Source organism: Pseudonaja textilis, chromosome 1 (assembly GCF_049901715.1).
Source record: "Pseudonaja textilis isolate UNSWEBS1 chromosome 1, rPseTex1.2, whole genome shotgun sequence".
In the NCBI taxonomy this organism is placed as follows: Eukaryota; Metazoa; Chordata; class Lepidosauria; order Squamata; family Elapidae; genus Pseudonaja; species Pseudonaja textilis.
In genome coordinates this window covers 285629859-285657354 of record NC_141990.1, presented here as the reverse complement: position 1 = coordinate 285657354, position 27496 = coordinate 285629859, and the positions used below count along the sequence as shown (strand labels likewise).

The following is a 27496-nucleotide window of genomic DNA, read 5'->3' as shown; positions in this document are numbered from 1 at the left end:
AGTAGTGCAGACTTTGTAATTGTTAAACAGTGTTGAGGGAAATATTTGTTTAGCAGAGTGATGGCTTTCTGGGGGAAAAACTGTCCTTGTGTCTAGTTGTTCTGGTGTGCAGTGCTCTATAGTGTTGTTTTGAGGGAAGGAGTTGAAACAGTTTATGTCCGGGATGTGAGGGGTCTATAAATATGTCACAGCCCTGTTTTTGACTCATGCAGTATACAGGTCCTGGATTGAAGGCAGGATGGTAGTAATTGTTCTGTAATAGTTGGTTTTATTACATTGGAATATGTAATGTTAATTGGATTCATTGGGCACTAATGACTCAATCTTTATGAGAAAGAATTACTTCCTTATTTTCTAAATATTTAAATTGTTGCTTTCTATGTGCATTGTTTTCTTCCTCTTGAAACATTTGGAGAACTCATGCCATTGCTTTATTGTACTTTAGTTGCTATATTTTATATTTTGAATATTATTCGGTAAAAGTAAAGTACATATTTAACAACAAATCAATTAAAATATTACCTATAGGTGTAAGGAATGGCATATTTCCAACAGCATGTTTTCATTCTAAGAACCACTAAAATAAAACTGGAAATAGGTTGTCACAGGAAGAGAAATGGTTTAAAAAATAGAAAAACTGCATTGGGTACACTTTAGCTGTAAGATTCAAGATACTGTTTAGCAGCTGGAAATAACTGGGAAGGGAGGATGATATACAGTAATGCCAAAATATTCAATCTATTCTCTTTTTCCCTTTCAGGAACAAGCTTCCTTGAAAACCATTCCAAGAGGAGCTTCTCCTAAAAGTGAGGAGAGCATTGTCCACCAGAGGGCATTATTCGCTTCCTCGGCTGTCCTTTATTGCTATTCTGCAGCGATTTATGTAATAAATAAAATTAATGAAGTGGGGCGGGGTCACGACATACACCATAGTTCTTTTTTATTATTAATTTTAAAGAGAATCAGATTGGCGGGGGTGGAATACAAACGATGATTTTACAAATTCTAGAAATTAAAAACATAACACACGGTAATTCCAAACCGCTTGCTAAATCAATTCACAACCTCACGTTCCCAATACTTTACAAACAAAACAAAACAAAACAAACGGGAGAGAACACCCAGTTCTTCAAAACACAGCATAATTGTTTCTTTTTCTCCCTGTCTTCAGGGTCAACGTCTTGTCATGACACTGTTACAGCAACCTTGAGACCGAACTTTTCGGCGCTGTACCATCGTAATACGTTCAAGCCATCGTTAAAAATTAGGCTCTTCGTTACAATTCAACCGATCTGCCAGGTTTACTTGGAAGAGATCATTTCACCAAGCTTTATATTTGAGTATGGCTGCGGGATCGAATCAGTTCAGTTCGTCAAAAGCGTTGAGTCCTGGGGAACGATTCGAGTGCAGGATCATACAGGTGTGCCAACACATAGATTCCACTTGTTGGCACCACTGGTGATCACGGGATCGTGGCAAAATACCAGCACGCAGACTGGGATGCTTCGAGGACGTCGGCTGTCATCGTGGCGCCTCGAAAAATTTCCGACAAACTTTCCCAGTTTTATTTCACACCCCTGGATTTTCGGGCCCGCCATTCTTCGGGGTGGGGGGGGAGACGGTTAGCCTGCGGATACAATTCGTGAGGCGAACCTTTCAGCTCCTACTGATAACTTTCGTCGACGCTCGGAAGCCGAAGCTCCCAGGCGCCCCCGCCTTCCCAGAGCCCGAAAGCGCCCCCTAAGCATTGCGCTGGACACGAAGGCTGGGCTTGGAGAGAGAGAGCCCTCGGTTGCTCCCCCTGTGCCCGGCCCGGTCTCAAAGACGTCATGAGAGGGAGGTATAAAATTTCAAGCGAGAGAAACAGAAGCAGGCAGTGCGCCTGGCGAGGAAAGGCAGAGGAGGCGACGGCGAAAGGGGGCCGAGGAGAGCGGAACGGCTGGGTCTCGGCGGAAAGCAAGAGGCAGCTTCTACCAGAAACCGGGCAGCCTGGAGACGGCGGAAGAGCTCCGAAAGCCGGCCAGGGGCCACCGCGAGCAGCTTTGCCCGCCCGAGCCAAGCTCAGGAGCTCTTGAGAAGAACAGCAAAGGCCATTCAGGCGCGTCTCTTGAGGGGAGCCCCGCTCGGCGCAGTTCCCACCGGCATGGCGAGCGACGAAGCAGCACGAATGGACAGCCACAAGTGCGCTTTCGGTCCCTGACACGTGCGCTCCCCGTGGAGTCTCCCCGCCGCCTGCCTCCTCCGAAGCTGCCCAACGGCGCAGCGGGATTGGGAGGCCAGGCGAGGCGGTGAAGCCGGCAACTCGGCCCGATTTGCCCCCTGCGCGGACGCCCTCGCCCTCATGGAGAGCAACCCCGGCGGGACGGAGCGCCGATCCGTTTCCTCCTCTGCCTCGACGGTGGCCGTCGGCTCTTCCTAGGCTTGGTGTCCAACCCGCTCCCGAGGCCGGCGGGGAGATCCTTCATGCCCTTTCTCGCCAAGTGCCAAACGGCAGGATCTGCTTGGTCGCCCGCAGGTTTCCTGCGGAGTTACCCCGCCGCCCTTTTCCCACCTTGCGCCACGCCTGAAGATGCACTTGCGCGGGACTTTGCTGCTTCTCTCGCTCCTGAGCTTGGCCACGGTGAGCCTGTCGCTCTCCTCCTGCACGACGCTGGACCTGGAGCACATCAAGAAGAAGAGGATAGAGGCCATCCGGGGCCAAATCCTGAGCAAGTTGCGCCTAACCAGCCCTCCAGAGAGTGTGGGGCGAAGCCACGTGCCCTATCAAGTCCTGGCTCTGTATAACAGCACCCGGGAACTACTAGAGGAGATGGAAGAGGAGAAGGAGGACAGCTGCTCTCAGGACAACTCGGAGTCCGAGTACTACGCCAAAGAGATCCATAAGTTTGACATGATCCAGGGCTTTCCCGAACACAGTAAGTCTTTGTTCTTTCTGGATTCCGGAGAGCAATTTAAAAAGTGGGGAGAGGCGGGAGGCGATGCCTACTGAACATTTATTCAAGAGGTGGGGGGGAAACACAGCATCCCCTCTTGAGAACGGGAAGAGGAAAGCAAAGTCAGCAAGCAGTTAAAGATTGGAGTGTGGAAAAGACCCACAACAGCTGAGTTCTTGTGGCCTAGCTTAGAATGACTGAGTCCTCATGTAAGCTTAGATCTGAATCCAGAGCAACAGTAGTCTGTGTTCTCTGCAGTTGTTTAGTTGCTTGTAAATTCCTGGCTGCAAAAATAAAGGGCATTTCTCTGCCAGGTCTCTCAAGAGATCTATCCTGATAAATAGGTCCCTCCCTTTTTTTAGGATGCAGAATCTTGTCTGGCCAAGAAGTTGGCAATAGCTGTTCATTGCGGCATTGTGTATAAGTGAGTGGTGCGTGCCTGCCAAGGCACTGATATTTATGCAAATGGATGAGAGTACACTTGTATGCGCGCACCATCAAAACTGATTGCCTGGACATATATTAGATGCACAAGTGATCTCTGCAAATATTTGTGTGTGTGTGTGTGTGTGTTTGTATCCATGTCTGTGTATATCAGCAAACACAAAAGACATGTGTAGATGTGTTTCCAACATAACCAGAGATGTTAAGTGTATGTGTTGGATATGGAGAGAACACTTTGAATATGAGAATAAAGTGTATCTGACTTTAGAAGTTGCATACAAATTTAACTCATGTATGAAAGTTATGGGCCAAGCAGACTTGTGCAATGATTTTTTAATACCTATCTTTATCAAACACACTGCAGTTTTGGGTCTGGTAGTGTGCTCAGATGGGTTTTCTAATAATGGAAGAATCAGAGAAAGAGGCTGTGAGTCTCTGGCCATAAGTACTTTTTCCTTGACTGCCATTAGGTGGCCTCACGGGCTCTTGAATTAATAGCAGAGCTGAGTGGGAGGTGAGACAGAAGACGTGGCCAAGTATCCTTGAGGGAGGGGTAGAAAAAGCAACAAGAGAACGGCAGGAATACCTTCCAAGCTGTTGGTGATGAGTGTAGAGGGCTGAAGAGGGAGGGAGTGATGAGGGTCAGAGCTTAAACTATTCCGGGCTGCAATCTCTGCACCCTTTTTTGAAAGTATGTTTTTACTAAGAAAAGTAGGGCTGGCCACTGAGCAAACATCGGTAGTCTCTTGGAAGCCTGGAGCTAGCCTCTGTGAACCCAACAGTTATCACACACATCATGTTTTTATGTTGTGTAGCCCCTTTCCCGTGGGTAGAAAAGTTTTAGCATTGATAATAAGCAAGTTCAGCTAGCTTTCCATGCCTTGGAATAGTATCATCCCCAAATCCAGCCAGTGTGAGAAGAACCCAGGATATCTACAAAGCTCAAGTAGGAGGTCCGGGTGGGGGTGGGGGTGGGAAGAGAGCAACGAAGAACTGGGAGTGGGTGGGAGCAATGCACTTCAGGACTGAGAGAGCAAAAAGCGTTCTGATGCTTTGAAGCTGAAATTATTTCTGAAGGACAGAGTAGATACTGTATACTTTCCATATGGGACTAGCAATCACTGCAGATGCCGGGGAAGCTTTCTCCTACAGAGAATTCATAATGTATTTTCAGCCACAACTGGCATGGCAGATTTGGTTTCTGCTTTGCATCTAATGAAGTAAATCATTCAGTGATCAGCAATCAGTAGGACTATTGAACCTGCACATCAGGAGCAGTGTTGGAATTATAAAGAAAATATTTGGCAAATTTGGCCATTCGGCTACTTAAACTTTTCACCAGTTCTGCAAACCTTTAAAAAAATCTCCTTATCCCCCAGGTCCGTATTGTGCTGTATATCTTGATTGTCATAATAGTTTTTTGGCCAAGTTGTTGTTGGAAACTAAAAAGGTGCTGGTGCCTTTCCATGCAGAGCCTTGGCTTTCTTTGCACTGGGTGCAATCTCAGATCTGACAGCATAGTCAGCGGCAACAAGGCTCTAAGTCGGAAACTCAGCCAATGTAGTGTGGGCAGCTACCCTTTAAAAATGGCTTTTCTTGTGAGAGATACCAACAGAGTTGTTTATTTACATCATCACATTATTTCCCCTCCAAGAAATTCATTAAGTTGAAAAATGTGGACTTGAATAAGAGTCAACATATTATTATTATTATTATTTATTTATTTTGTCAAATGCTTACAATATAATAGACATAAGAATAAACATAAGTTTAAATACATGAAATAGGAACTAATAATTAGGGACAATAGGACAGGGACGGTAGGCATGATTATGCTCTTATGCACGCCCCTTACAGACCTCTTAGGAATGGGGTGAGGTCGATAGAAGTTAGTTTGAGGGTAAAAAAGTGGGGGTTTGAGCATGTGACAACAGAATCAGGTAGTGAGTTCTAGACATTGACCACTGTTGCTGAAATTGTACTTCCTGCAATCAAGTTTGGAGTGGTATAATAATACCATAATAGAGGTGTATGTGTGTGTGTGTATATATATATATATATATATATATATATGTATGTGTATATATATATGTGTGTGTGTGTGTGTGTGTGTGTGTGTGTGTGTGTGTGTAAACATAATAAGCTTCTTCATAATGTGGCATTGTGAAAATGATACATTATGGAACAGATATTAAGCAAATCAGAGGAAAGGAGGATTCTGAGTGGTCTTCACAAAGGTAAAAAAAAAACCAAAGATACAGATGTTGTACATCTGTGCTTTCTCTTGCCACGAAATAGTAGAAATATGGAGCCACAGAAGATGAAAAACAATAAATGTCCTGAAGCCAAATGAAGTTTAAAATAATATTTCTGAGTTTCAGAAATTTCACTGTAGTAGTGTAATAACAAAAGAGGAGTTTATAATAAAAAAGTATTACAGCACCTAGACTGTGGCATACAATGATGTTTGCCTCATTTTTCCTCAGTGAGAGAAGTTTCAGGGGTTCATTGCTTAACTGATATGAATTCATGTTAGGAAAATCATAAAAGGATTATGGAATTATTCAGTATTTGAGTTTAGTTACAAATATAACTAAACCCCTCATCATTTAATTACAATGTTTCACATTCTGTTCTGAAAAAGAAGTAACCAGTAGAACAAGATGCTTCTATAATTTACTCAGTTCAGCCAGCTTACTGATTTTTCTGCAGTGAAAGCCACTGCAGTCTCAAAAGTTGCTTCTATTGTTTCTATGCTGACTTAGATTACATCAGCCTTAGCTGAAAGAAGGCCCCGCTGCCCGGATTGGAAGGTATGGGGAGGATCCAATTATTTAAAATAATCAGTCAACAAACTCTTTAACAGGGGATATTGCTTGAAGCTTGCCACCACCTCTAAATTCTGCCCCATTCACATCTCCTTGTGCAGTCCTATTTTGAGGCACGTTTTCCTGAACAAATACCATTTGAAGGATTAAAAAAAATGTCTTCTGCATCCTTAGCCAACATGGTTATATTAAATGGGATCATGGGAGTTTTAGTTCAATAAAGTTGGCACTTTAAAGTTACTTATTCAATTCTTTTCCTGATCCACATGGAAACTTTCTGAACAAATCATGCAGCAACCTAAGAATGTAGTTATTCAGGAGATAAATGAAAACTCAAGGAAGAGTTGCTTGAAATATTATTTGAGAAATAACATGAAATGTATGTTCTGTTTCCGTCTGTTCCTTGTTACCAATTGGAAAGGAATTTGGTGGAAACTTGCAATGCTCTACATAAGAGACAGCAAACAATTAATGGATATAACATATACCTTTCACAACTTTTCAAATATCGTAACTGGAAAAAAGTAATCCACAAATGACCTTTGGGATTCCTCTGTCTACCAAGCTGCAATAAATGATGAGATGACAATCCAAATGTCTCCGTACCTTAATTTGACTAAACTGTTCCATAAAAATATATGATCCATGCCAATAGCAACAATTGCCAGAAGCACATCTTAAGGTACAGAGAAAGGGAAAGCAATCAACATTTAGCTTTAGTCATAGAACAATGATGAGTTACGTTTTGTTGATGGGAAGAGGGAACTGTGGATATTCTTAGACAATCGAAGTAGTGAGTGTCTGCAGCCCAGTTGGATGATAGAGATACCCTGTAAATCCTGCTAAGGGAAGGTCAGGAACAACCCAACAATCTATCCTCTACTTAACAGGGGATCTGTGATTTCCCATATCAATTCTGGCAGTTGTGTTATGAATAACTATTTTGTGAAAGTGATTGCAAAATACTTCTAAAATCCCAACTATGGCACAGCCTTCCAAAAATTCTCTACTCTATAGCAGGGTAGAGTATTTGATTTGCTATTCGCTTTGAAGTCTGTCCTGGAAAGAAAAGTAGTCAAAGACCTGTGTGAGTTTATTGAGGATGCAGAGTCAGTGTACAGGGAGGGCAGGGAGAGAAACTTCAGGCCAAGATGAAGGCAGAGGTTGGCTGACACTAACCCCAGACTCAACCAGGTAGGATCTTGCTTACAGCGAGAAGTTGAACTATGGACTCTCTGGGAGGAAGTGCTTTGACTTATCTCCTGGGACCAAACAATTTGCATTCCACGAGATGCCATTGAAGTTACATCATGATGAAGAAAGTAAGAGTGCATTTAACCCTGGTGAAAGCAGAGGCCTGCCTTGCTGAAATCTGTGCCATTTCTCTCCCTTGCCTGGATGATGGATTTGGTCCCATGTCTTCAAAAGTGGCCAGTATTCAACTTTTCCCTAGCTCTGTCCCTCTGCCAGGTGGTGATTCAGAACAAACATAGAGCCAAACCCACTCTCCTCCCCCACTCCCCGCCACCCGAGGAAGTGGGCCGAGTCTTATTCCATTGAGGTTTCAGTGCTGATACAGACAATTCCAAACGGCACACACAGGAAATAGTCCTGGCTCCAAACTGTTCACCAGATAGCTGAAATTATTTGTCTTGTTCCAGGACTTTAGCCCTGCAGAGGAAGCAAGATAGCAGGAGGAGGAGAGCTTTCACTCTGATAGAAAAACAGACAGCCCCACATCCTGGTTCCAAATGATGACAGGCAAAGTAGATCCTTGCACATGCACACCCTGCCTCCTCAACATTTCATCTCTAGGACAGGAGTATATATGGCCAAGATTAAAAAAAAAAAATCCAGTGGCTCCTGTCCACATGACGCCATGTGGCAGGTTTCCCAGAGCACTACATCTTTGTTTCTTGTCAAAAGCAGCGGAGAGAACGCTGTGTTTTGGGGCTTGGGGGAGTAATCTGCGTGTGGGCAAGGAGTTGAGGAATTAAAGACTCCCTCTAACCCTCTCCTGGAGGTCTGCTTTTTGGGCTTAATGTGAAGTCAACTTCTGTGGAAAAATACCAAAGCCTCTAGAGAGGAGACAGAGGGAGAAAAGGAAGCACAAGCAACTAGGATATGGAAAGAAGCACTTGGGACTGACAAAGATTAAAATAACCCTATTTCAATCTAAGCTTGACTCTATGAATTGGCATTCAATCCATCCCAGGGGTCTCAATGAATTATTTCTACTGGGAGTTGATTTTCTTGGACTTTTTAATAGCTTTTGATAACATAGATCAAGAGGGGACAACCTAGAGGGCTCAGAGTCTCCTCTGATATATCACTAAATTTTAGTTTCCTGCCATATTTGAGGTGAGGAAGATACAAGAATTGCAATAGAGATCAAAGTATGTGCAATGTAGGGTTTTTTAAAAAAATGTGTTAATATATCTATTCTGAGTAGTCATGGAAAAAGTGGGGAAATCGCAATGCCAAATATGTCATCTGTTGTCCAAGGGTTTCCATACTACACCAACAAAATTTGGTGGCAAAACTACTGAATAAGGGGCTTTTGATTTTAAATTTATTTGCTTGTTTAATTATTTATTTATGAAGAAATAAGAAAATTGACATATAAATCTTTAAGTGATTGAACGAAGCTATTTTAATTGTAAAAACCAAATTACTAATTTCCTAGATGGTTTAGGTGAGAACCTGTTTGAAAACAATGTGTTTTTAAAAGAACTTTTTGGCTTTTGATGGGCCAGTTTTACCTGGTTATCCTTTACAGGGACTTTAAATACTTGTTCTTTATTCAGTTTAAGATGGTTCCTTATCCTGAATATATGGGACCAAATTATTAATAAGCTTAATGGATGAATTATTAAAATATGGCTATTTGAAGGTAACCAACATATTGGTTTCTTTTGCTCTTAAATGTTTTAATATGTTTAAGGAACAGTATCTGAGTAGAAAGTACTTCCAAGGAGTAAAGTAATAGGTTAACTCTGTCTCGGTTTTTCTAGATATAAAAAGTCATGTCAAACTGTGAGATGGCCTGTATATAAATTTAATAAATGAATAAATGAAATGCTTTCCATTCTGGTTGGATTATAATCTCCCTCCTCAATGCCATTCCAGCTCATTTGTCATTTTCTTTCAGATGAGCTGCCGCTATGCCCCAAAGAAGTAACTTCCAACATGTTCCGCTTCAATGTGTCTTCAGCAGAGACAAACATCACCAACCTCTTCCGGGCAGAGTTTCGGGTCCTTCGCTTGCCAAACCTCAGCTCCAGACGTTCTGAGCAGCGTATTGAACTCTTTCAGGTAATCCTGCTTCCTAGCAGGGCCTCCAGGGTACTTCAAGGGACGATCTGCTATTTCTATTGGACATTTTTGCTTTCTTTTCAATACCTCCCATCACCACCAGATGCCCTGATCCATGACTACTAACCTGGTATCTTGAGTTTTTCTCAGGGATGTGATGAAGGGAGAATGAGGAAGGCTATGGCTGTGTTAGCATTATGGAATTATTTCATCATTTTATAGACAAGGCATGTTATATACTTGGATCCCTATGCCAAATAAATCAATAAGTTATCTATTACCCAGCAGTGTAGATCTAGAGGGTGACTTCTTTTGTCCTTTGTTGCTAAAAGGCACATCTTCACATCCTCCTACATTTATCTTGAGAATGCCTGGCTAACCATGTTGAAAGATCATACACATAATTCAGCCTTCTCAACCCTATAGTCCATAGCCCAAACCAGCTGAACTGAACTTGAATGTGGGTTTTCCACCTTCCCCAGGAAACCAGGCCGTTTGCACTGTGCTTAGTACTTTGGCTCGTACTAAGTTAATGATGAAAAGCCAAGGGATCATTCCACCAACTATTGGCCATTTGGGGCTGGTATGGGTATGTCCCCTCCCTTCTGTTCTTCACTGTACATTGTGTCAGCCAGCTTCCGGGGCTGCCAATATATTGCACAGGGATTCCTCACTGTTCAGCAAGCCAGCACAGCTGCTGACTGCTTCTGCCAGGAGAAGACAGAAACGTTTCAAATCCCATCACCCCCTATCCCCATCTGCTGATAGGATCCTCCATTATCACCACATGCAGCTATCTAGTGTGGATGCCAATGTACTATGTGGGGGAATCTCAGAGATAGCCCTGTGATATGTTGATGGATAACTGGCTGGTGTGAATGGGTTCTCCCCTTCCAGGCAATGCCCCCCCTGCAGTTTTCATTGTGCATCTGGAAAGCAAGAATATTATTGGATGGGGAGGTACATGGGGTAGGGGTTTCTGGTAAATCAGGAAAAGAGAGCGCCTTTTTCCCTTCTGAAAATTTCCCTTCCCCAAAATCAGATTCTAAACAAAGCTAACCCTATCACTCTACTTGTCTGCCACAACTTGCCTCCCCCACTTCACATCAAGAACAGCAACCGATGCAAACTAACCAATTCTAATATTCACAGCAAAGACTGTGGTTCCTTTAATAGACACCATGTGCTTTCCTTGGATATTCCAAGGGCTTAATACACATGTATTGCATTCATACTTCAGAATAAGATTACAGAAAATGTGGGAGCAGAGGGGATGAACATTAGGAACCCTAGAATGAAAAAAACAACAATTAAAAATCATAATTATAAGCTTAAGAAAGGTTTGACATAAACCTAAGTGCTGGTAACCTGAAATAATTTTCTTTACTTTTTATTGTAATATTATAAATCTTGATCTTGTATAATCCTATATAATTTCAATGTAGTTTTTGATGTAGTAATATTTATATAATATATATCAAAATTATTAACATTGCTTATTTTAAAAGTTTAAAGTAATAAAATGATTCTATCAGTATTAGTTACCATTTAGTATGTCAGAGTTACAGAATATTATATAAGATTTAAAAAAAGAATCACTGCAATTCACATCAAAGTATTAGTTATACTTTGTATAACAAATAGTTATACTATTAGTTATTAGTTATAGGATTGCTTCAGTTTTAAACTAATTATTTAAAATTAAGTTCTCCATTGTATTGTTAGTTTATATATGTGTACATAGTATGTACATTTCCCTTCAGATTATGACCACTCATCCAGTGGCTGTTCAAACTTGCAACGGCACTGGAGAAGAAGGATTTATAATGAGTCCTTGGAGTTCTGTCCATTGCAGTGAGTTACAGTTATGTGATCTCAATTTCTGACATTCTCTGCTGGCTCCCTATAAGCACTCAATGGGAAAGCTGGCAGAAAGTTGGAAGATGAATTCAAGTGAGACCCTTGCTTCTTGGTCCTTGCTTAACACAGCAACTGATATTTATATGTTAATAAAAGGAGATAAAAATAGATAAAGCAAATTGATCAAAAAATTAAAACACTTAAAAGTTAAAATACCTAAAAAGTAGAAAAACGATTGGATGAAGAAGCTTCTTAGGATGAGAAGCAAAACATTTTCAAGGAAAACCCCCCAAAAGTCCAGCTGACTTTTGAAAAACACCTTTGGGACAATTAGATAAAATATTGAAAATATTTATTAAACAGCATTTTTAAAAGTACCTAACAATTGTTTATCTGGAGGATTTGCTCTTGGTGTGGTAACTTTAAACCAAACCAAGGGGATAGCGGTGAATCTTCTATGGGGAGCGGCCCAGAGGCAGATCACTCTGTGAATGAGAAACATATAGAGCAGGTGTGGAATAAAAGAAGCAGACTGTCAGGGGTGGTTATTGGGTAAAGAAGCCATCTTTCATTGCATTATCAAATACCACTCCATCTTTCCCTTGCAAACTGAAGACAGGCTCGGTGTCAGCCTGTAGAGCCACCTGCTTTTCAGGAACATAGGGGACAGACAGGGCATGCAGCAACAAGAGTGCAGTGGAGAACATTCGAGCCATGACCTTGTCTATCTCTTGATCACTGATTGTTTTCTAGTTGGATAACTCCCCTGGCATAGGTCTTTTGGTGATTATAATCCAGCAACAAAAAACAAATACTTTGCATAAGGGCACTGAGAAAGCTCTTCATTTAAATCAAGGAAATCCATTTGATTCAGTATAGCATAATGCAATCCTTATGCCTATTTGAATGATTACATGCCATCAAGTTGTTGTTGACTCTTAGCGAATGATCTGCCCCCATCCTTCTCCTTTGGGTCTTCCAAGGAGGCACTCATTGCCACTATAACTGAGTCCACCACTTTATTGCTGGTCATCTTCTTCTCTTTGCTTCCACCTTTCCCAGAATTACAGCCTTTTCCAGAAAGCTAGATATTTATATAATGTGCCCAAAGTAGGAAAAATTAAGACTAGTCATGTATCCTTGAGTGAGAACTTTGGGTTCATTTGTTTGATTATCTCTTTCCTTGCTTTCTTGGTTATCCATGGCATTCTCGGTGCTTTCTACCGCTACAGTCCAATAGCATCAATATTCTTCTTATCCTGTTTTTTCAAAGTCCAACTTTCTCTTCCACAGAGTGTTACTAGACAATACATGGGTTGCATGTTTATGCTCTTTGCAGGTACAGAGATGTAATGGCACTTGAATATCTTTTTAAAAACCTTCTTGGCTGCTTTATCAAATCCTAGCCTGTTGTGTATTTCTTGATTGCTTGTTTCTGATGTTCGATCTTAAAATACAGAAGCTATTCATTTTACAATGTCTTCATTGTAAAGTATGCCTATATACCTGGGAGAAAGGCCTCTACTGGTCAAAGATCCCCCCTTACAAATATGACTCCCTTTTATGATTCCCTCTTAAATGTCATCCAGAAAGTCTGATTGTTTTCCCAAGCCTGGAGACAAGATGATCATGGAGTCCAATTTTGATTGATTTTGAATTAAACATCTCTTAGAGTCATTTAGGATTTGGGCAGCCTTCGAAACAAACAAATAGATACAAGCAAATTGACATACCCCTAAGTAGAAGTGAAAGTTCACACTATATCCAATATTCAGATTCAGTGCAGATTGAGAAGTAGAAAATATTAAATGGGAGTGCTGTATCATATATCATTTCTGAGCATTCTGCTTATTCACAGCACCCTTATTGAATGGAAGATGTGTATTTGAAAGCTAAATGCCCTACTAATAATTTTGGGAAGTATTAATCCTTTGAACCATAGCTTTTGTCTATACCCCCTTTTAATTCATGAACAATGCTGACACAGAGCTGCTTCCAAGAAGATATAAAACAGTTTTGGTATCTAGGCTAGTATTGTTTCAAAAATTCATAGTAATGGTAGCTTATGAGAAGCTAAGCCCTTCATGTGGAGGCATAAGCATCTCTCACAGTCAGGAGAATTAGGATATGGTTCTGACAAGTAGTTTTTTAGCAAAACCATTGGCCAAATTATTGTGCAATGCAGCTTCAGTCTGTAACTTCATCGCCTTCCCCTTGTATTTTATCATCCCAGGTCAGTTTTTATGTGCATGCTTTCCTGTCATACTCAATTCTTCCTTTGGGAGTCATGGCTAGAATTTGCTCCGATGAATCATATTAGAGTTTTTACATATTACAGAAAACCAGAGAGAGAAAAATGTAACTCAAGCATTCTTACCCAGAAGAGTTGGTTTTACCAAAGGAAACCCAGGAACTGTCCTTTGTGAACTACTAAAGAACGCCTTGTGTTAAATGTATGTTTTGAAATGGAAGCAGTATGCTCCATCCCATAATTGGGTAGACCAGATTGCCCTGATAGACCAGTCCCACTGGAGAAAAAACAATGCCTTGTGTCATCTGCTTCTGTAGATCCTGAAACCTGATGAGCATATTGCAAAGCAGCGGTACCTAAGTGGCCGAAATGTACTGACAAGGGGCTCTTCTGAATGGCTGTCCTTCGATGTCACAGAGACTGTCCGTGAATGGCTTTTTCATAGAGGTGAGTGCACCTAAAGTAAGTTAGTTTCCTCTCTTGTTAGCAGGTTGCATGTGTTTGCTTAGACAGAGACATATAGGAAGCCAGCCTTTCCCCACTTAATAGGCTCCATAGGTATTGGACCACAGTTTCTATCATGGTCAATAAGAGTTAAGTCCAAAACACGAGGAAATTACAGATTGAAGAAGTCTGGTGTGAATTGATTCTAGTACTATTTTTATATGATTTTTTTTCTCATATAATTAGCAACGAGAGGCACATCATAGCATGATTTACAAATTAGTTTCTTGGTTGCTGAGGTTCACAGGAACATTAGCATCTGGGCAGCAGCATAATTGAGATATAGGCAAATGATTTTAGCAGAATAATGATCATGTGCCTGGATTGTTGGTATGACCAAATTCAGGAGATACTTTCTCCTAACCTGTGGTGGTGGTGATAATGCTGAGAGCTACAAATTGACGGAGCCCTACCCTGGAACCTTATAGCTTAATGCAGCACAGCAGTTGCTACAGAGATTAGCACTCAGCAGAGAATAATAGAACAAAACACAGGCTGTGAGATTCAGCAGCTGCAGCTAGCTTGAAAAACTGGCCAGGTGGTAAAATTCAGGCTTGAACCTCAGACAATGCTTTTGGCCACAGACATCAGTCTCTGACTATGAGGGATATGCTTGTTACTCTCACGTTTCCCATCTCCAATAATTCTGCCAAGAATGTTCAGATTCCATGACAGTTAAATGCAAAGCAATGTCCAAATATTTTATGTAAACTTGGAATATTCCTTTCCCATATAAATTATAATTGTAGTACAGAAGGTCTTTTCTTGCTGGATTTTCGGTTTAGACCTCCAACAGGAAAATTACTTAGTTGTTTCATTTATCAAATGTATTTGGGAAAAGGTATTGTATAAAAATACAACAGCCAGACCTCTTTCTATTTATTTGGAAGAAAGATGTAGTGATTCCTGTGGCATTGCTCCATCCAAACAATTAAGGTTTAGAAATCTTGAAACTGGGTGTCACTGATCTCTAGACTTTTTATCCACATCATTCAAACAAATTCTCTTTTTTAACCAACAGCCCTAAAATAAAATAATGAGGACTTGCTAATTTCCTTGAGGAACTCAGAACTATGTTAAGGTTCAAACTATTATGGCAAAACTCATTAAGATTCCTGTCAAAAGTTGATAGGTCAGTCCATCCTGCTCCCAAATATCCTCATAGTACATTGTATATAACTTATTTTTGTTGAAGACTGAGATAATTTTCGATTAACAATCCAGAACAAGACAGAAAACTCAATATGGAGCTACTACTAGACAGAATCTGGTATGCTTTGCACGTATATAGTTCAGTTTCTCCTTCCAGTCTTTTGTAATCCTGACAGAACCTCAGTTCAGGATCTCCACTTTTAACAGATTCAATTAATGGAAGAAAACAAATGGAAATTGCTGAATCATCATTTGCTTTCAGGAATATTGGTTAGTAAGGATTGCTTTTAAATTCTTCATTTTCTTGCAGAATCTAATCTAGGACTGGAGATTAGTGTCCATTGCCCATGTAACACCTTTCAATCCAATGGCGACATTCTGGAGAATCTGCATGAGGTGCTGGAGGTCAAATTCAGAGGTGACAGAAATGAAACTGGAGGGGATAGTAGAATAAGTCACCTAAATTTGAGTATTGTTATTGCATTCATGTCCTAATCGTATTACATTACATAGCAGTGTATGTGCTTTTCTATGAGTAATTGTCAGATATTCGTTTATTTATTTACATTAGGAATACATAACGAGTGTGGGCACTTGTACACTTACAGATTGCCTTAACAGCAATCCTCTTTTCAGGGAACTCTAAGCCGTGTGCTTAAAACTGGCATCTCTTCGTAGAATTCTCAATGTTTTCACAAAACCTTTGGGAAACCTATAATGGTTAAACTGGCATAAAATTGCTAAGTGTTATAGACATAACCTGTGTTGCTGGGTTATAAATGCAACTTTATAAATCAGTGCACATCCAGCCTTTCAAAAACTCATCTCTGCTGTGCTGCTGCAATGTGTGGGCACAGAGATTAGGATTGGTTTGTGGTATCATAGGAAGCCAGCCTGAGATCTTTTAATCTCAGTATTAGCAAGTGCTTGACTTTTGGGTTTTGCACTGTGGGCCACAGTATTCAGGAATTTTGCATCTCAGACATTTTTCCCTGTTGTTCAGCTCCAGTTATCAGACGTCATCCATCTTAAGTAATTTATCTCTTTTGTCCTGCTCAGGAACTGATCGCAATATCAAGAGATAGATTAAAATGATCTCCATCATCAGTCTGCACGTTATAAAACAAATGACCCTCAGGATTTTCTGTCAGGTTTATTTATTCTGGTAAAGCCACAATCCTTACAAAAGATAGATTTATGGAGACCAAGATTTCCTAATACAGTTCTAAAGCAACTATGAGATTTGATGTTTCCCTTTCCTGCATGCTTCTCAGGGATAGATGGTGAAGAGAGTCACGGCCGTGGGGACTTGGGAAGCCTGAAGAAGCAAAAAGATCTGCAAACCCCCCACCTGATCCTGATGATGCTGCCTCCACATCGTCTTGGAAGTTCAACTGTGAGAAGCCAGAGAAAGAAACGAGCATTGGACACCAATTATTGCTTTCGGTAAGATAAGATTTGTGAACCGCCTATACCTTCCCCTGGAAATTAACCATCTCTCTGCCAAAAAATGCTCTTGAAAGCTACATTGGGATGACTTTGCATAATTTTGAAACGTAAAGTTAAGTTGCAACTGATTAACCCCACTGGTTAAGTACTGTCTCTAACAACTATAATTCCTTCCCAGCTCTAAATCCCAGCTTTTGATTAATCCTCACTTTAATATGAAATTAGTATCCAAAATATATTCTCTGGCCGAGAGAAGAAATATTCCACATTGTGTAGGAAGAGCCAAGTCATCCCTTTAGAAAAAGGAAAGGCAAATTCTCTCTTTCTTTTGCATGTTTGTTCGTTTGGTTCACTGCTATGGAAAAACAAAACAATTAAAAATAATATTTGGAGGAAAAAAAAACACCTACCATTAGGATCCAGCCTCATCTTATCTCAATGCCTGGAGGAAAAGTCATCTTTTAAAGATCTTCTGGAAGTTCAAATGGGTGGGGCCTGCCAGATCTCAGGGAGAGGGTATTCCACCGGCTGGGGTCCTCTGTTGAGAAGGCCTGCTTCCTGGGTCCTGTTAGAAGACAACATTTGAGTGAAGGGACCTGGAAAATGCCCACCTTATCCAGCCTGGTGCAGCAGGTAGATATCCAGGGATGGGATTCTACCAGTTCGCACCTATTTGCTAGAACCGGTTGTTAACATTCTAAGCAGTTCAGAGAATCAGTTGTTAGAAGAAATTACTGGCCTAATCCTGTAAGGAAGGCAGGAAGGAAATATTCTGGTGTTGCTTACAGAAACTGCCTCTCTGTTAACCCTTATTACATTCTTGGCAGGACTAGACTTCCTGTCTCAGGAACGTCTCTGAAGTTTTTTTCCCCTCCTTTGCTGGTACTTTGCTTATGTGGAGTGACCATTCAGTTACAATGGCACTGAAAAAAGTGACTAATGATAGTTTTTCACACTTACAACTATTGCAGCATCCCCACAGCCATGAGAGGCCAGGCAAGGAGATGCATGCCTCAATGTGAGTGATATTGAGTTGGTCACTCCCAGCCAATAACATGACCACCAAGCCATGTCCATCCAGTCACATGACCACCAAGCCACGCCCACCAACTAAGCCACGCCATTCGGTTCTAGCGAATAGGTGCGAACTGGTAGAATCCCACCCCTGAATGGGACCAAAACTGATTTATACAAAAGCTCCCCAAACCCACCCATGGCTGTCACCTTCCTCAAGCAGGAGTTGCAAATCCAGGAGGCCATCCCAAATTGCATATCTGCTCTATCTGGGGGAGTGCTAGCCCATCGAGAGTTGAAGGTGACATCCTTCCAAAACCAGAGGAAGCAAAAACTCCAAGCTACTCCATCTTGCTATAGATACAAGGCAGGTGCCACTAGCACTTGGAGTAGCATACTTCTTTGTAGCCCATACCGGATACTCACCCTCTGGATTGCAATCATACTAACATATTAGATGCTTTCCCCCATGGGAAATCATGGAGACATTGACAGAAAGGAGAAAAATACTCCTTTTAAATGATGCATTCCCAGTGATACCAGGAACCAAACAGGTTCAGTAAGACTCAGAATAAGCTGAACATTTTTGTGTGAGTTCTTTCACATAATTGGTGAGCTGCATTTAGCTTGATAGATGCAGGACGGCTTCACTGAAGTCTCAGGATTGTTGTTAGAGCAGGTGTCCAAAGTATCAAGCCAGGGAAACAGATGAGCTGCATGGATTAAAGCAGTGGTTCCCAAACTTTTTCAGTTCACCGCCCCCTTGGTGCTACAAACTCATCCTTAATGCCCCCCACCCAGGGGCAGGATTCAAATTTCTGTGGGCCTGGCCTAATTTGAGGGAGTGGTTTGCTGGTCACGTGACTGGGTGGGTGTGGCTTGCTGGTCACATGACTGAGTGGGCGTGGCTTGCTGGTCACGTGACTGGGTGGGCATGGTTTGGTGACTGGCAAACCAAATACAAGTGGTCCTCACTTAATGGCCGGTTGCTTAGCAAGTGTTCTAATTTATGACTGGCCTTCCCAGAACTACCTGACCTGTTTTTGGAGTTTTGACAGCCATGCACACACATATACACATACTCCCTTCCAACCCTGCTAGAGCAGGTCATTGGACTAGATTGCTCTCCTTTCCCAATGCTGCATTCGGGGTGAGGCCTCACTGCCCCGAACACGGCGGCGTGCGGGGGATGTTTTAAAAGGAGAGCGAAGCCACTCTGGCTTTTTGCTCACTCTGGCTTTGCTCTCCTTTTCCTTTGGGGAGAGGCCCCGCCGCCCTGAACACGGCAGCGGCGGGGGCTGTTTGAAAAGTAGAGTAAAGCTACTCTGGCTTTGCTCTCCTTTCCCAGCGCTGCGTTCAGGGCGAGGCCCCCAGGATCACCCCATTGAGCTCCTTGCACTAGTGTGCAAGTCATTGGGTTGATCCTGCGGGATCTTGCCTCGAACAGGGCGGGAGCGGGATTTTTTTCTCACCCCTGAATTGTGCCCTGCCGCTCACCTCCAGTGCCCCCTGCCGGCCCCCTTGCCTCTCAGCGCCCCCCTAAGGCATCCCACCGCTGCCCAGGGGGCGGTACCGCCCACTTTGGGAACTACCGGATTAAAGGATTATCTGTAGACTAAACTCTTTTTATCCTCTACTTTTTCCTAAACTGTGTCTTTTAGAATGTAATATGAAGAGGGTTAACATACAAGTGGAGCTGAGAAACTTTTTTTGTCCATTGTTCTTAATTCCCTTATTCTGCTGAGCAGCATTCTGGGATTGTGTATTTATTTACTCATCATAGCACAAACTATAAGGGTATCACAGTGGATTGACAACAATTCTAGCTTGGAAAACCTGCTGTTCAGCTAAGAAGAGTAATATGTCCCTGAATCTTCTGTTACTTATATAGGGCAGCCCCAAGATTTGTTTTCTCCACAAAGCCAAACTAATCACTATGGCTGCTTTGAAATATTTATAGCTGCTTCCTGGGTCTCCCCCACCCCACCCCTCCCACCCCCATTAAAAGAAACAGCCCTCTCATTTCAGGCTGATTTTCATCCTCTTCTTCATCTGCTTGAAGTTTCATCATTAAAAAATGGAGAGGAAGAGGGCCCAGTAGATTTGCTACTATTTTCTTCTTGTAATTTTGCTCAATTTAAAAAAAAAAAACAACTTCAAGACTTAACCAGGCACTGCCACCGTTTTTTCCTGGATTATCTTCTTGTGCATACATGTAAGTTCCAAGATGGTGGTTACCAAGCTCTCTGTTGTGAGTGAGTGAGTGAGTGAGTCAGAGTTGTATAAATGCCCAGAAAGAACATGTATGTAATTTGGAGGTCCTAATGGATTTTTAGCTCCTGCTTAAAGACCAGGCAGCAGATGTGGCCAGGAGAGCCTATCTTTGTACAGTATTTGCATTTTTTGTTTTGATGTTTTTGGTCTTTTGCTTTAAAGAAATGTTGAATTGATACTTTATTGAATTTGAATAATTGATTTGAGTGTATTTCATATCATCTCCCTTTTGTTCTAGGAATCTGGAGGAGAACTGCTGTGTACGTCGTCTCTACATTGATTTTCGTCAAGATCTGGGCTGGAAATGGGTGCATGAGCCAAAGGGGTACTTTGCTAACTTTTGCTCTGGGCCATGCCCTTACCTTCGTAGTGCAGATACCACACACAGCACGGTAATCAATGTTTTAATCTGAGCAAAGAACTTGCAAGTTAGAGCATCTTCTTTATCTCTGCAATTCCATCTCATGAATAGTTTATGTTTTATGAGTTTTTGTCATTTATTGAGGGTGCAGTCTTGCGCCCAGTTTCCTAGATTCTTATTAAACTTAGTGGAGCTTGAGTTAAATATGGGCAGAAAGACATAATTTGTAGACAACGTTCTTGGAGCACATAGAAACCCCACCTCCTTTTAAAAAGTTTTTAAAAGTTAAAAGTTGAGTGTTTAAAAGTTAAACAAGAAGCTGGTGGCATCCTGAAAAGGAAAACATTGGTGTCTAGCATAATTTTTATTTACAAGAGCAGTTCTGAATACTACATAAGATCTACAAATCAGTTTTCCCCAGCCTTCACACCCTCGGCTTGTGTGGAGTACAATCCCTGGTCCATCAGCCATGGCTATGCTGGTTGAAGAATGATGAGAATTAAAGTCTAACATCAGAAAAGTACCGGTTTGAAGAAGACTGCTATCATCATTCACAGAAAATAAAAATGGGGAAGAAAGCGCCTTCCTTGGTAGTCTGCTTAAGTGCCCAGAAAAAAAGCAAAGAAAACCTGAGGCACTTCCCCTCTGCCATACCTTTTCGTCTTCATCTTTGGGTGAATTGGTGTTTTGGGGCTGACTACATCTACCATGACTGTTTTGTGAGTAAACAAGCCTCTTTCCCATGGCAAGCATTTTGCAAAACAATCCACAACATGGTCTCAAAATTCTGCACATGTCTCCACTTGACTCCCCAAATAAACACACTGGAAAGTTTCTTTTGCTCACAGAATGATTTCCCAGTTTTAACTATGAATGCTGCTAAACACGGGCAAGTATGTGTAAAGACACACTTCAAAATCCCTGGTTGCTGAAAGAGGCAGTCATTTTGCTATGTCTGACTTTTCTTTACGGGAAATAAAACAGTTTGCTTCGACAGGGGAATATTTTAGATTTGGAAAATGGCATAGAGAGTATAACATTTCCTGTCTCCAAATGCTGTGGCCTCCCTCCCTCCAGTGCCACTTGGTGTCTGGCTTTTACTTTTTTTAAAAAAAAATGTGTGTGAAATCCTTGTCATGGCTTTTCCAAGACTGTGTAAAGAGAGACATTATTCAAAATGGAATTAAGATGTAGAATGAAGTTTGGGTCAAAGGAAACAGCATATCAAAACCTGAAATGTTTTATGTGTTTTTAATTAGTTCTACACAAAGGAATGGAGTAAAAATAGCTTTCCCTCTCAGATCAGCCTTATTCAGGAGGCATTCATTGCCCACTGAAATTTAGTTGCAGGTACACCTGATGATCCCCCTCCCTCTCCCCAGTCCATGGTTAGTTGTCTGACAGCTCTGGTGTGTGTGGGCCTAATGTGATGACAATTGCATTGGAAGAACCTAGAGAAGGAATTCCTAAATAAGCTCACTCGTCATTCCCTCTTTACTTTTTTCCAACTGAAAATACTCATGCTCCAGCAGAAAAGGAAATCACGGAGAGATAGTTTGTAGCTATATCACCGGGCACATTTTGTTTAATCCATATCTGGTGATGACTGGTATACAATTACATTCATTATTTTGCTCCTGGAGATTGACTATATCTCCTTAGGCGCAGTATTTCTCTTTTTTCCCCCTCTTTAAGTCAGATTTTAGTGCGGTGTGAAGTGACTTACTATTAAGAAGCATTCTGCTCCAGAATTTCTGATGAGCAAAAATCAAATCTAGCCCTGAGTTCTACACCTTGTTTGCTTTCTACCCATTTTCTGGGCCTCAGGCCAATAAAAATATTCTTTTCTATAAAATAAATGTAATAAGGCTTCACTGAAAAAGACACACACACCCCCGCAATAGTTATGGAGGTCAATAGTTAAACCATTGAGGTTGGTAATGCCTGTTGTAAGTATTTACATGGCAAAGTACAGTAATAGCGATTAACTTTAGCTGTAGACAATTTCCATGACGGAAGACAACTGTCAACATGGATAGGAAACACTCAATGAAGCACTGTAGCAATTGTTCAGAGTGTTGCCTATTCTGCAATTATTGTGAACGTAGAGGAACTGATTGAATATTTCTTAGCAGTGCAGGATTTTAAACAGTGCTATCTGTTTACCATTTGGTTGTGCATATTTTAAAATCTGCATTCATGACTCAGTTTAGAAATTATACTAAATCAGTTTTTAACTTCATATGCTACAATTGACAATGTTCACAGAAAATGATAAATCATAAAACATACAATCCTGTGGCTGGATTCATAAAAACACACTAAGAATCAAACATATTATGGTTTAGTTATGTTGTGAAAACTCAATGTCAACTCAGTGTCTCTTGTTAAATGGGGTCTAGTAAGGAGCCATGCTTCTTCTACATGGCAGTTCTAGTAGTAAGCAGTTGGTCTCAACCTAGAAAATTTGGCACTTACAAACTGTATCTTCATTAATTATTTTCTGGATAAAATATTTTGAGAGGAGGAATTGATAGTATAATTTAAAATGGGTCATGAAGAAGGCCAATAGGAGTACACTTGCCGTATTTGGACATATTACACATCTTGAGCTTAAAAAATAGACAAATACTAGTTTTCCTCAGTTGTCTTCTGATCTTCTCTATAGCAATATGTAGAATGGAGCAAAGCAAGTATCTTGGATTTGTAGAGAACTGAAACAGTTGGGAGGTGAATGTTGATACTTGAGAAGGACTGGATTAAATCCAGTATGATTTCAAAAAGCTGGCCAAAGTAAGTTGATTTTTTTCAGCTGTTTTTCTTGAAACTCTTAGCAAGACTGTAAGACGGTTACACCCAGTTTACTTATTTATTTTTAAAGAGAAGAATTTGCTAAAGAACTACATTTGCTAAGACAAAGGTTTGGGTGCTACACGACTTACTTAGTTGCTCTAGATGAAAAATCATTTGATCAGTAAATTGTCCAGTGGTTGAGCTGAGGTAGAAGCTGTAAATACTGAATTTTTGAAATATGCTTCCTGCCTAACATTAATTCTAGCAACTGGCAAGTGCTAGCTAAGATCCTCATATATTTCTTGGTTGTTTTTCCAGGTCCTTGGTTTATACAATACTCTGAATCCCGAAGCATCTGCTTCCCCCTGTTGTGTTCCCCAGGATCTGGATCCCCTGACTATCTTGTATTACGTTGGAAGGACCCCAAAGGTGGAACAGCTGTCTAACATGGTTGTGAAATCTTGCAAATGCAGCTGAAAAGGACCCAATGCAATTCCCAGCTCAGAAACTGCAACCACTATCTTTGATCTCAGAGTAAAACTCAATCCTAAATCCATTTCTCCCTTCCTGACTTTATCACCTTGTTCCTTATGAAGACTGTTTTTTCTCTGTGTATGGATATTTGAGGAAATGGACACCATACAAGCTAGATTTTTAACAGATAAAGGCCACCAAACAAGGGATTTTCCCAAGGAGGAAATCATGAGCAGAGCCGGAGCATATAGGAAAACTAGACTTTTTTGCCCATCAATAACTGTTTCATCGAGCTCAACTTTGTTCACAAGAGGAGGATGGCTGGTTTCCTTTTAACTGGACATATTTTATTAGCACCCATACCATAATGGAAGTCATTATTCTGCAGACAGTGAGTACTACATGGTCCAAATATGAAACTTTCTCACAAACTCTTCTCCGTTTTCTTTCTCCTCCTGGAACACTTGCTGGAGGGCTTCTGTCACAGAGGTGGGCTTTGCCCCTATATCCCAACCCTGTTCTTTGGTAATCTTCCAAGAATCTTGAGGCTGTTGTGGTGGTTGAGATCTTTAAAAAATCTGCCCATCTTGTACAAGGACTTAGCCTAGGCCACACCTGCCAAAATTTTATACAAAGTGTTAATCTCAATATTGTAAAAAAAATAAATATTTTTCTTTTGGATATTAGAATTTTATGTTCAAGAAAGTTGTTTCCGTATGGAAAGGAAGAGATACTTCTACAGCTGTGGAAGAACCCACAAAGGTCAGACTAGAGCACTTACTGCAGCAAGAAATCACATTTTCAGTGGCTGGGAGTCCTGAAGGAAATGACAATGCTGAAATGAGATTTGCACAAGCCAATGGGACCAATTTGGTTCAGTTGTTGTTTCACTCTTCATTTGGTGGTGGTAATGTTTTAATTTTCCTAATTTGTTTTTAAAGATGTGTTAAATCCATGACTGAATTTAAAGTACTTATATTATTTGGAACTAGCCCCACTTTTTAAAAAATGGAAAAATCATTCCATTGTTATTTGCCATTTATGTTCTCAAACTTGCGGATGTGCCAACTTTATTATTAGTTTTTCCAGAAAAGCCATGTAGATAACCTTGAGAGACATGTATGTAGCAGGATGAAGGAGTGAATTCAATTGTTATGAATAGATGTTAACATGAGTATCACAGTGAAAAGGGTAGCTCTCTGGTCTCCAAAGGCCCTAACAACTGAAAAGAGCCCACACTTTTAAAGCAACAGTTGTTTCAGTTGCTTCAACAATGGATTCAGGCATATCCAAAAAGCGCTACTTTTGTCAACCTGACTGCTGACACATTCTCCCTATTGCATACATGTCAGTTTCACATATTTAGACATTGGGGGGATAATTTTTAAATAATTAACTACAAGGATAGTAGACAAGGTGAATGAGGAAACAGGTATAGGGTGGTAAGGCACTTATTCTCTTTGCCCATCACTGTGGGCATGTTCTAACTCTCCTGTAGCATTCTCCCTCCCCCCATTTTGGGGTTCTAATTATATTGGAACTCTGCATCTTTACTTTGAAAGGTGTTTTGTTTAGATTGCTACTGAAAGAATGGTGTTGGAAGATCTGAAGGACCAGGTTAGAGACAACTGTGTTACAGAGAAAATCTTTGTGGAATGCTAAGAGTCACACCAATTAGATAACACATAATCAATCAATGAAAGCATAACAGATATTCCTTAAGGTGAGGAAGAACACATTTGGCTTCCAAACTACATTGAGGCCCTTATGCAGGGAAACAGAAAACCACTCTTTCAGCACTTTTTTTTTTTTTTGCTGCAATCAAGACAAGTGGGCTATTGGAGTTTGCCAGTTCAAATGTGATATTGAATTGCATAGTGCTCTTCTTTGTTTCTATTAAACCCTAGCTAGGCCTCTCTCTAGCACAACCTTATTATTGTTCATTTTCTATCATGCTGTTCTAATTGCTAATAAACATTTTTATGAAACATGAAAAATTCCAGATACAGCAGCTGCGGTGGTATCAATCTATCATATCAACTCTTTGGCTAAGAGCCTGTGGCAGGAAAACTCAAATTCAGATAAGAGGATACTTCCCACTCATTGCTTTAGCTTTTAGCCTTCTATTTTTTCTCTTAAGATCTCCTTGATATATAACAAGTTAAAAGTGAGGCAAGTAACTGTCCCAAGGACATACTTTACTGTGTTTTAACTTGTGGACAAGAGACATCTCTTGATTTCTGCAATAATCTATATAATTTTGAAGTGAAATATTTATAAATAAATCACAACATATAAATTTAATCATCTGGAATCTTTTTCTGCTCTACAATTGCTTTTGATGCTCCTTACAAATAAATACAGGTGGATGCAATTTCAGCAAGAGATATTATTCTTTTGAAAACTGAGCTAGATTTGGATTTCCAAATGCCATTTCTGCCTAGGATTAATTTCATTTCCTTGCTTAACTGTTAGCCTCTTATGTAACAGCACATTTGAATATCAACCCTGCAGTCTTCAAAAAAAGTTTTAGATTTAATTATAGAACTACCTTTACAATAAAGAACAAAACATCTCATTTATACCTTTTCCTATCATACCTTTCCCTTTCTGCAACACACAACATCTCCAGTACAGAATACCTCTAAAACATATATTAACAATTTTGATCACAGTAAAGAAAGAGGACAAGCTGAAGAAAATTGCTGAAAGATTGCCACACCCTACTGCCACACCCTACAAAAGATGCACTTTATTTTCCTCCTGTGGCATCTTATTTAATGCCTTCTAAGATAATGCAATAGAATGATATAATTACTGAGATGTGAAGAGATTCTACCTTATATTCTAGAATGCATTTTATAGATAAGACAAAGACTTAGTCTTATGCTGACAATTCTGAGCAGGTAAACATTTGAAACTGTTCTGATGTTCAGCTTCCATTATTCCTGTGTATGGACAGGAGTAGGACAAAATTAAAAACAATCTGAAACACTGAGATGATGTTTGGCATGAAATGTAGTACATATTCATAGAATTGCCTTAAAATCATGAAAGTTCAATTCTGGATCAGATGACAAGGATCACAGAGTCACAGCTACTTTAGGGCATATCAGGGGAATTTAAGGATTTTTCCTGGGTGGCATCTAACAAGCTGGTCTTGATTTTTAGATTTAGCAAGGATATATCAAGAAAATGATTTTTAGTCAAGAGTACTTGGAAAAACAAACACTAAAGGCAATGACCTTTTCATCTCAAATATCTTATTAGTATTTGTCTATAAACCCCCTTTCCCCTTTCAGTGCAAAGGTTCCAAATTCATTCAACTTCTTGGTTCTTATGAAATGTCAGTGTGACACATGTATTCAGTGTCACTCAAATAACACGAGAGTTTGAAATTCTGATTTTAAATTCCCTAGTTCATTTTTTCCTAGATGTGAGAGTACCTGGACCACAATGGGAATCGTTTTATTTAAAAGCCTTGAAGCAAAATCGGGGTGGGGTGGGGAATGGTATTCAGTAGGACTCAAACTCTTAAGAAGACATTTGCTATTTAACCAGCATTAAAGTTGAATTACTTAACTTGTCCACTAAACATGAAAAAAATCCATATATGTGGATCAAAAACCATAACTTTCTATGTGAACTTCAAAATAAACAGGACAACTCCTTAATAAGATAGAGCAGCTGAAATATGCAAAGATCCACAAGTAAACCTCAGAAATGAAGCTAGAAAGTTATCTTGATGAAAATAAAAACAAAAACAAATAAAGCTACACCAAGTGGAGAAATAGGCACAGAGTTAAAAACCAAAACAACTTTCCCCCATAAAAAAGAAAAACCT

The 27496-nt window shown here is 40.5% G+C and overlaps 2 protein-coding genes across 4 annotated transcripts in view; one reads left to right on the top strand and one right to left on the bottom strand.

The window, feature by feature from the left end:
• Positions 1 to 922: 922 nt before the first annotated feature.
• On the top strand, positions 923 to 25654 carry TGFB3 (transforming growth factor beta 3). Its single transcript, XM_026712077.2, has 7 exons — positions 923 to 2915; positions 9357 to 9520; positions 13949 to 14078; positions 15598 to 15705; positions 16562 to 16733; positions 20263 to 20416; positions 23497 to 25654. Exons 1-7 carry the CDS (start codon positions 2570 to 2572, stop codon positions 23653 to 23655), a joined length of 1233 nt encoding a protein of 410 aa, XP_026567862.1. The 5' UTR covers positions 923 to 2569; the 3' UTR covers positions 23656 to 25654.
• TTLL5 (tubulin tyrosine ligase like 5) overlaps positions 17129 to 27496 on the bottom strand; it is a 144240-nt gene continuing 133872 nt past the window's right edge. For all 3 annotated transcript variants that reach the window (XM_026712010.2, XM_087921977.1, XM_087921978.1), the window contains one exon: positions 17129 to 17301. In XM_026712010.2, coding sequence (XP_026567795.1) covers positions 17198 to 17301 — 104 coding nt within the window. In that variant the 3' untranslated portion in view covers positions 17129 to 17197. The remainder of the gene's footprint in view (positions 17302 to 27496) is intronic.